This window comes from Diceros bicornis, chromosome 24 (genome assembly GCF_020826845.1).
Source record: "Diceros bicornis minor isolate mBicDic1 chromosome 24, mDicBic1.mat.cur, whole genome shotgun sequence".
Classification (NCBI taxonomy): domain Eukaryota; kingdom Metazoa; phylum Chordata; class Mammalia; order Perissodactyla; family Rhinocerotidae; genus Diceros; species Diceros bicornis.
Window position 1 is genome coordinate 39922504 of NC_080763.1, and position 9959 is coordinate 39932462.

The 9959-nt window shown below is 49.4% G+C and overlaps 1 protein-coding gene across 1 annotated transcript; it reads left to right on the forward strand.

Moving 5' to 3' along the window:
• The first annotated feature begins 4135 nt into the window (after nucleotides 1-4135).
• LOC131421068 (interferon alpha-inducible protein 27-like protein 2) lies at nucleotides 4136-5908 on the forward strand. The gene is made up of 4 exons (XM_058567625.1): nucleotides 4136-4211; nucleotides 4372-4401; nucleotides 4979-5140; nucleotides 5689-5908. Exons 1-4 carry the CDS (start codon nucleotides 4205-4207, stop codon nucleotides 5889-5891), a joined length of 402 nt encoding a protein of 133 aa, XP_058423608.1. The 5' UTR covers nucleotides 4136-4204; the 3' UTR covers nucleotides 5892-5908.
• Nucleotides 5909-9959: the final 4051 nt, after the last annotated feature.

The window sequence follows — 9959 nt, forward strand, 5'->3', positions numbered from 1 at the left end:
TATATCTAAACTTAAATGGATGCAAGCAACTGGTGCATTATATCTTCTGTTATAATTGTGCTTGAGCATATACATATTGATATATACTTTTTATTATAAACAACTTCCTTTTATTTCTCTTTTGAATTCCAGTTTGGGCAGTATATTGTATGTAACTAGATGATGTTATCTATGAATTCCATTTCAGGATAGTAGAGATCATTACAAAGTATTTTTAAACTTCACAAAAAATATGTAGCCTTGGAGTAACAGTTCTGCTACTGCTATGCTGTGTACTGGAATTGAACAATTAAGTAAGCGGATGATGTGTGAGGGAGCAATCCTTTCCCCTATTGGAGTGGGAGTTAACAGATAAGAAATGGGAGGAGGCTGGAATGGCCCATGTGGTGATGGATTAGAATTGGAACTCGTGTTTAGCTCAACATCGATACAGGTGGTTACAAATAGAAATATTTATAGATACGTGTACATATCTATAACACGTGTTAGTATACATACATCTATTTCTTTGGTCTGTAGCTGAGAGGACTTGGAAACAATGACACCCCAGTAGCAATGAGCACACCTAGCTTGTAGATGTTGCTGTTTAACATCATGCTCCAATAAAGGAAACCAGGACTCCAATAGTAGGAATAGAAAAGAAATATACAAAGTGAGCCCAGAGCATCTTATAGTGCCAGACAATAATGAAGTGCTACACACACACACACACACACACACAATGATGGAAGTATGTCAGAAGACACAAGAACCAACTGAAAGACTCCCAATTGCCACAGCTGGAAAACATTGTTTGAGTAACAAAATAATTCAACTAGCATTGGGTTATGCACCAAAGTATAAAATAAATATCAATGAGTGAATACTGATATAAACAAATGGTTAAATTAATAAATAGGGGAGAAGAGACAAATCTCCCATGCAGAAGAATTACAAATAATGTATAAAGAAGAATTCCAAATAACTCCCCACTCTTTAAATGTGGGCTGCAGTGACTTCCTTCCCAAGAGGACAGAGTGGAAAGGAATGAGAGGAAGTAAGTTTGCAGGGGAGAAACCTGACAAACACAATCTCAGCCAGACGATCAAGCTCCATGTCAACAGTGACAAGTGTTGGTAGTGTGTACCTTGGACATGATGTGATGAGAAGGGCACTTGACCTCTGTGGCCTTCCTCCCCAAAACCTATATCTCTAATCTAATCAGGAGAAAAAAATTCAGACAAATCCCAGTGAAGGAACGTTCTCCAAAATTCCCAACCAGTACTCCTTGACACTGTCAAGGTCATCAAAAATAAGGAAACTGTGAGAAACTGTCACAGCCAAGAGGAGCCTAAGGAGACACAATGACTAAATGTAATGTGGTATCCTGGATGGGATCCTGGAACAGAGGACGTTAGGTTAAAACTAAGAAAAATTGAATAAAGTATGGACTTTGGTTAATAATAACATGCCAACATTGGTTCATTAATTGCAACAAATGTACCCTACTGATATAAGATGTTAATAAGAGGGGAAACTGGGGGCAGGGTATATTTGAACTCTCTTTGCAATTTTTCTTTAAATCTAAAACTTTCTTTAAAAATAAAGTTTATTTTAAAATATGTAGTCCTTATATGGTGACTGACAAACAACAGTGTACAACTAAAAGTTCACAATGTTATAAACTATTATGACATCAATTAAAAAAATATGTAGTCTTTATATAAAGACAACTACAAAACTTTACCAAGGGATATAAAAGAAAACTTGAATATGTAAAGAGACATCATATTCTGGATGTAAAGAATAGCTTTTTGTAAAAATATTTCTCTCTGAATATTTATTCAAAAATTTAGCTCAATTTCAATCAAAATAGCAAAGACTTTTTTTTTTTGCAAATTGAAAAAATGTTTTTAAAGTTCGTCTGAAGAATTAATAGATAGGAAGAGCCAGAAGACTTTTTAAATCAAAATGAGCACAGTCAGATTTTAAATCAAATATTAAATTTATAAACATTAAAACAGTATAGCATTGTTGCCAGAAGAGAGAGCTCATTGGAACAGAGTAGAAAATCCAAAACAGGTATATGGGTATATATACTAACATATGAATTTGAATATAAAGATGTAATTTCAAATCAAAGAAAAAATGAAAGATGATTTAATAAGTGATGTTGGAACAACTGGCTAAGACATATATAGATATGTAAAGCGCCCAGTATGTACCAAACAAAATTCCAGATGGATCAAAAAGTTCATTTTAAAAAGTCAAACCCCAGAAGATTTTAAAGAAAATCTTTAGATAGGTGATAAAGTATCTGATAGCTACGGTAACAGCCTTTTTAGGCACACAAACAATATAGTAAAATATTGGCAAATTTGCAAAAATATTAAAACCTTTTCTGTGTTAAAAAAACACACTCACAAAAAATAAGACAGTGATGAACTGGAAACCAAACTTCGCAACATCTATGAGAGTGGATTAAGATAGTTAATATATAAGAACTTATAATAATTTCTATATATCTCTAAGAAAAAAAATAACACTTCAATGGAAAAAAGGTCCAAAAATATGAGAAGATAATTCACAAAATAAGGACAGAATAAGCCTATTAAACTTAAGTTTGGCCTCATTAGTGGTAAAAAGAGATGTAAATTAACATGTCATCAGTTTTCAACTTTCATAAGCAAAGATTTTTTTAAACGACAAAGCTAATTGTTGGTGAGGAGTAGAAAAAAAGAGATCCTCCTACATATTTCTGGAGCGAGTGTAAACTGATAGAATATTTTTGGGGAGCATCCTAACAATAAGTATCAAGTGCCATAAGAAATGCATAGCTTCTGACACAGCAATTTCTCCTCTAGGAATATTTATCAGAAAATACTTGTGCACCATGCTGTACGCACTTCTTGCCAGGATAAAATTTGTAAGGGCAAAAATTAGGAAGAATTTAAGTCCTTAGAGAGGAGGGCTGATACACTGAACTACAGCATATCTGCAGGACAAAGTATTTGACAAGTAAAAATCATGTTGAAGTTCTGGAAAAGGCAACTGTGTGGGGAGGAAAGCAGATCAGTGGTCGCCAGGGGCTGGGGTCAGGGAGGGCTGACTACAAAGGAGCAGGAGAGAGTTTGGGGATGGGGGGATGGGTGATGAAAATACTCTATATCTGAGCTGGTGGCTCCACGACACTCACAGAAGTGTGCACCAGAAGAATGAATTTTTCTTCGTGTAAATTATACCTCAATAACCTTGATTTAAAAAAAATTCTGTTGAAGAATATTAAACAGCCTGGGGAAATTTAAACGACCGATTAAGTAAAATGAGTAATTTGCAAAGCAGTGTGCACAGTGTGATTGGAACTTGGCAGGATGGGGGGTGTTACATATTTTGAGAGTGGCAGAGATGGGCGACTTTGGCGAGACAGACTTAAACGAAATGCTCCAAAATGTATCAGTGTCTCCCTCTGTAAGTGAAATTAAATATTGCTTTTTCTCCTTACTGTTTTGTTTTTTTTTTTTTTTGCAGCGAACAACTCTTCTGACAACAGGGGAAAAACATGTTACAATTCGGAACCAGGGCCCACTTGCTTCGGCTTTCAGGTGCTTTGGGCTCTTTTCTCTTGCGTAGAGCCATCAAGCAAGTGAGAAACCAACCCGAGGGAAACCACCAGTGGGCAGCAGAGCCAGCGGGTGAGTGGGCGAGCGAATCGGTGGGCAAGCAAACGAGGAGCAAGTGCGGGGTGGGGTGGGCGCGGGCGAGCAAAGATGGGCGAGTGCGGGGTGGGGTGGGCGCGGACAAGCAAACGAGGAGCAAGTGCGGGGTGGGGGGGGGCGGGCGAGCAAAGATGGGCGAGTGCGGGGTGGGGTGGGCGCGGACAAGCAAACGAGGAGCAAGTGCGGGGTGGGGGGGGGGCGGGCGAGCAAAGATGGGCGAGTGCGGGGTGGGGGGGCGCGGACGAGCAAAGATGGGCGAGTGCGGGGTGGGGGCGGCGCGGGCGAGCAAAGATGGGCGAGAGCCGGGTGGGGGGGCGCGGACGAGCAAAGATGGGCGAGTGCGGGGTTGCGAGGGGGCGCGGGCGAGCAGACTGGCGCGGGCAGAAGGCGTATTCCTGCGTTTTCATAGGGCTGAGGAGCAGCGAGGGGCCGGCCGTGTCCCCCATTGGTTCACCCTCCACGGAGCTTCGTCATTTCCTGAGCTGAACTGGGTCGTAGAGGGCCTCACCATGATAAGTGAGTCTTGCTTCCCCACGGAGTTGGCGGCCTGGGCAGGGGACAGGCGTCCTGGACCCCACCTCAACGAAGGGCCAGAGGAGTCGCTTTCTTCCCTCGCTCCATCAACCATCTAACTAGCTCACTCGCTCTCTCTCTCTCAACCTTTTTGTCTCCCAAGAACGGGCGGCTGCTGCTGCAGTAGGAGGAGGTGAGTTACCTGGATCCCCTCAATCGCCAAGCCTTCATCTGGCCCCGGGTCCTGGGAAGGGTGGAGACCTTAGAGACGCGGCGCTGCAGGGGTTATGAGGGCTAGCCCACCACCACCTCCTCCACTCTTGGAGCTGCCTAGTTGAATCTTAGGGGCTGGGGGCAGTACTCACAATACTCCTGCTAAAGAGGTCACCTCCATCACCGACTCGCTGCTCCTCTAGTCCTTATATATAAGGAGCACATAGAGAAGATTTCATTTGAGAAGGGATTTGCTGCTAAAAACAGTAATGATTTGTTTAGTCCCCCACACATACAGACACACACCTGAGGCCCAGTGAGGGGTAGTGACTTCCTCAGTGTCACACAGCAAGTTAGAGACCCAACCAGGGCTATGCCTAGACTTCTTTGCCCCCAACTGGCTCCAATAGTCCCTCCTTTTTCTTTACCTTGGGAACCTTCTCCAAGCTGCTCTCTCCCTTATGCTTAGAGCAGACAGACCCCAAACTCTCAAGGAATTCCTAAGCAGTCCATGCCCCTGAGCCCATGCCCACACCCAGGTCCTTCTCCTCCGACAGCCCTGGCCGTGGGGGCTGTGCCCGTGGTGCTGGGCGCCATGGGCTTCACCGGGGCAGGAATCGCTGCCTCCTCCATAGCAGCCAAGATGATGTCTGCAGCCGCCATCGCCAACGGGGGTGGAGTTGCTCCAGGCAGCCTGGTGGCTATTCTACAGTCGGTGGGTAAGTGCCCCGAGGGGGAGGACGGGGAGGAGGGCCAGAGCCAGGGCGGGATTCAGCCCAGAGGCTAAGCCTGAGGGAGGGCCCATCCTCGCCCTCCAGTTCCCTGGTCCTCAGCATCCCTGGTCCTTTCTCTCCCTCACTGTCCTCTTTCTGGCTCCTTCTGAGTGAGGTTTGCAGTGGGAGTGGAGGGGTGAGGGGTTCTGGGAGAGAGAAGAGGGAAGGAGCCCAGGGCTCTGGGTCCAGCCCTCCCAAATCTGATGCCTGGGTGGTCTAGGCAGGGCCCCTCCCCTCTCTGGGTCTCAGGGGCCTCCTGTGTAAGGTGAAAGGACCCGTAGCTCTCGGGGTCTGTCGCTGACTCTCCTCTGCCTCTTAATTCCCATGCATTCACCCGTCTCTTCTCTCTCTCAGCCGCCCCAGCATCCTCTGCCGAAAGCGGAGCCCTGGGGGTTTCAGGACCTGGAGGAGGGATCCACGTGGGATTTCTGGGCCTCAGGCCTCCTGAGAGGCCCTGGCATGTTCCCCGTGCCCACCCTCTGTCTCTTCCCCAGGGGCAGCTGGACTCTCCACATCATCCAACATCCTCCTGGCCTCTGCTGGATCAACTTTTGGGGCCTTGCTGGGAGGATCAAAAAAGGTACCCCCATCCTCTTCCCCAGCTGGACGCAAGGCTGAAGGGGACCAGCCAGGAGAAAATGCATCCCAAGGTGAAGCTCCAAAGCCCCCACTCAGGTCAGAGAAGCCTGAGAAATAAAGATCATGGCAGATGCACCTCCCTGTCTTTGCTCCTTGCAGCCCTGGTTGGGGGGTTGTGAATTGGAGGTTCCCAGTTCTCCCCATTCCCCCAGCCTGCCTTGTGGAGGGGCAGTGGGAGGGGGCAGGCTGAGCAAGCACAGAATCAGTGGGCAGGAGGCTTTGGTTGGTCCTAGTCTTACAAGGGATGGACTGTAAAAGCCGGGGCCATTCTTGGGCCTTCCGTGGGCCTCAGTTTGTGCCTCATTTAACTCCTGAGAAGACCCACCTCCCACTACAGGCCACAGAGGAGGGTACCTGTTTCCCAGGATAAGTACCGTCACCCATGTCACTCCTGAGCTGGTGCAGTGGACGCTGTAGGAGCCGTGTCCATATCCCCGGCGCTCTCCCAGTGCCTGCCTGGGGCGCCTACTGCCAGCACCTGTGACTGTCCCTCCCAGGTCCCACCCCTGACGCCCACAAGGCAGGCTGGAAGTGTCGGGGTGTGGGTCCCCCCAGAATGGCCCTCAGCCAATGATGGATTTTAGTTGGGGATACACACCCCTGAGGGGGACAACTCTGAGGCCTGTCCCATACTTTCTCCCAGGGTCTCCAACAGGATTGAGCCTCAGAGGCCCACAGTGCAAACTCACTCATTGCTGGCCCTTTCCTGGCTGCCTGTCCTTCCCTGTCTCGTCTCCCATTCTCCTGTAGGTGCTCCCTGGGGTCACCTCCCACTCAAATCCACGTCGCAGGGTCTCAGCCTAAGACGACTTCCTGCCCTCTCCTCAGGCCCCACTCAAGCCCGTGGGGCTGAGCCCGAGACAGCCAGCACTCTAGCAGATGGTTCCTGAAATCCGGCCATGTCTGGCCTTATCCATCCCCTTCCATCAGGATGAGACTCAGACAGGGGGCCCCACAGTCTGTCTCATAGTGACCCAGACAGGCCCAGGTCTGTTGGAATCCCAGCAGAGAACATGGCTCAGCTTTGGGGCCGGCCCCCCAGCCGGGCTACCCGGGACAACGCCATGAGCCAAGAGTCGGGGTAAATCTCTCAAATCACTGGGCGGTCCCTACGTCTTTGCAATCTGTCAGGGAAAGCCTGGCACAATGACACTTTGAAAAATGTTGCTTCTCAGTTACCTTGTCCTCTAGAAAATCCCTGTTATCAAAGACACTCAAGAGGGCCTGGCTGGGCTGGCCCGAAGATGCCGGAACCTGTTGAAGTACTCCACCTCCCCCCGCCGCCACCCCAGCCTGAATCTCTTCATCAATCTGAAGTTGTCTGATTCATTATGAAAATAATTTTAGGTCTCCAAACACAGGTTGGTTGCTCGAGGAGGCAGCCAGGAGGGAGCTTGTAGGCAGGGAGCCAGTTTAAGGCCCTGGTCTCCTGGAAATAACCCACAAGTCGACCATCCTCCGCCTGTGGAAAGATGCCCGTCATCAGTAGCAGCAGGAGTCAGGGACTTGGATCACTTCTTCCAGGTTCTTCTAACAACAGCTACAAGAGAGGGGCGCAGCACGGCCTGTGCTGGGGTGCTGTGCGCGTTTTATGTGATGATCACGGGCAGTGTCTTGACCGCAGTGGATCCATGTTTCATGTTATTTGTGTTGATCCTCTTGTTCCAGCGCTTTTAGATCGCTCTGTGGGTGTCTAGGGTGCCCCAGGGATGTCTCAGAAGTTGCTGTGGGGTCTCCAGAGGACAGAGGGCAGGGCTCCTAGGAAACAGAAGCCCTTTCCTCCCTCCCCCAGTAGGTGCCATGGAAGTCACAACCCCTCCATCCACATCCCTCCTGAGGTACACTCCCCTCATCTCAGGACCCCTGTCTGGACCTGCTGTTGTCCTCAATCTCAGACTAGCCTCTGTGTCCCCCTCCGGTCGTCTAGTCTCCTGGGGTGGGGTGGGGGCAAGCCAGTGATGAAACTGCACTTCTGTCAGAGGGTGAGTGCCCAGAGCTGGGGGTGACAGGAGGGAGCAGAACAGAGATATGAGGGGCTACATCTCTCCCCTTTCGTGTCTGAGCCTTCACAGATGCCCTATGACAGGCTATGCCATGACAAGGAGGGGCTCTTGTCAACTCAGGGACCTACTGTCATCTGGCTGAACCTTTCAACAGCGCCCCCACCACCTGAGGTGTCAGCATGTGAGCATTTGTTTTCTTGAGCTGGTAAGATTCCCAGAAGAATCTTCCTCCCTCCGTCCCTTATGTTATAACCTGGCTGCCAGCCTTCTCGGTACCTGTCGATGAAGATTGAGGGTCTCAACACTTACACGGACACTCTCACGTTTAGTATGAAGCCCCTGCTCTCAGCTGTGCCTGGAGCCCCCTGTCCCAGAGACCCAACCTCACTAAAAATAAACGCACAGTGGTCTGTTGGACGGGGTACCTGGGGCTCTGCCTGCTTCCTGAACAAACTTCCAACCAGCCCTCTTGCCAGTCCACCCTAATGCCAGCTTCCAGAAGCTGAGCCTTTGGGGTGCTACAGGGCAAAGTTGCCTTTTTCAAATCTCCTTCTCCACTGACAACTTAAGATTCAGGTTTCTGGCCACTGCCAAGTGGAACCACATGTCCATGTGATTTCTGGCTCCTAAAGTTCGGTTGCTGTCATCTTCTCTCCCCTTCTCTTTCTCCATGTGGGTTTAAGCCTTTCTTAGTCCTTTACCGTTATTTTAGTGGTATATTGGGAAGGAACAGGTAAAAGACACTCTTGTGTTGGACTGAGTCTTCTATTTGCAATCAAAAGATTCCCTACGTGTGTTCATTAGAACATATGTTTGCTTGCTGTAAAAGAGACCCTCTTGGCTTAAACAAGAGGATTTTCTTCCTCTGTTACTCAGTTGTGTAAAGGTCTCAGGCAGGGTGGTGGCTCTGATCCCAGAGGCCCAGGCTCCCGCAGTCTTGTTGCTCTGCCTTGCTTAAGGTGCTGCTCTCATCTGCAGGGTGAAGGTGGTCACTCCCCTGCCTGCAGCAGAGCCCATGGGAAGGGCCAAAAGGCAAAGGCAGGCCCCCCCCCCAAATGCCAGCCCAGAGAGTGGCATACTTCATTTCTGCTCACCTCTCACTGGCCAGAGCCCAGTCCCCGGAGCACACCTGGCTGCAAGAGGGGCAGAGAATGCAGCCTTTCACTGGGGATCATGCAGCTGGCCGAAAATCAGAGCTCTCTTCACATGAGCCAGAAGGAAAGAGTAGACATGGGGTAACGAATAGCTGTCTCTGCCATGGTGATGAGGACACTGGTCTCGACAGGACGCCACCACAGACCCCACAATGAGAGTTCGTCTCTGCCTCCTGTGCTCTACCCGGCAGCACCCTGAGCCACTGTGTGCCAGATGTGATCAGCAGGGGATGTGCCTGGCTTCCCCCGACACTCGGGGCTCCTGAGGGCAGGCTGGGACCCCTGGAATCCACAAGGGCAGGACCCAGGGCCCCAGGGCCCATGGAAGCTGGGAGAGTCAGAAATCCTGGGGCTGCCAGAGTGAGTTCAGCCAGTCCCAAGTGAGCCCTCAGCCTGGTGAAGGGAGCCGGGGTATCAAGGCTGTCTTAGTGTCTAGTCCTGTGTCACAGATTACCACCAACTAAATGGCTTAAAATAACACCTACTTAGTATCTTGACTGAGGCTTGACTGCACTCTCTGCTTAGGGGCTCACAAGGCCAAAATCAAGGGTCCAGCCAGCCTGGCTCCCATTTGGAGGCTGTGGTAAGAACCCTCAGATTCCCCTCTTGCTTCAAATCTCTGACTTTCTGTCAGTGATGAGCAGAGAACACTCTGCTTTTAAAGGGCTCCTGTGATTAGATCTGACCCACCTGCATAGTCTCCCTCTTGTCATGTAACTTAACATAATTAAGGAGTGATATCTCATCATATCCACAGGGTCCACCCCGACCCAAAAGTGTGGGGAGTATACACGGTGAGGGTCACTGGGTGCCCTGCTACAGAGGCCAAACCTGAGGGTCAGAGCCGTGGAGCTAGAGATGGGGGCCGTGGACTCAATGTCAGAACAGAAACAGGCCCCCTGGGAAGTGGGGGGGCCTCACCCTCAGGAGTGGGATGGGGAGGGAGGTCAGGACACACAGTCTGGACAA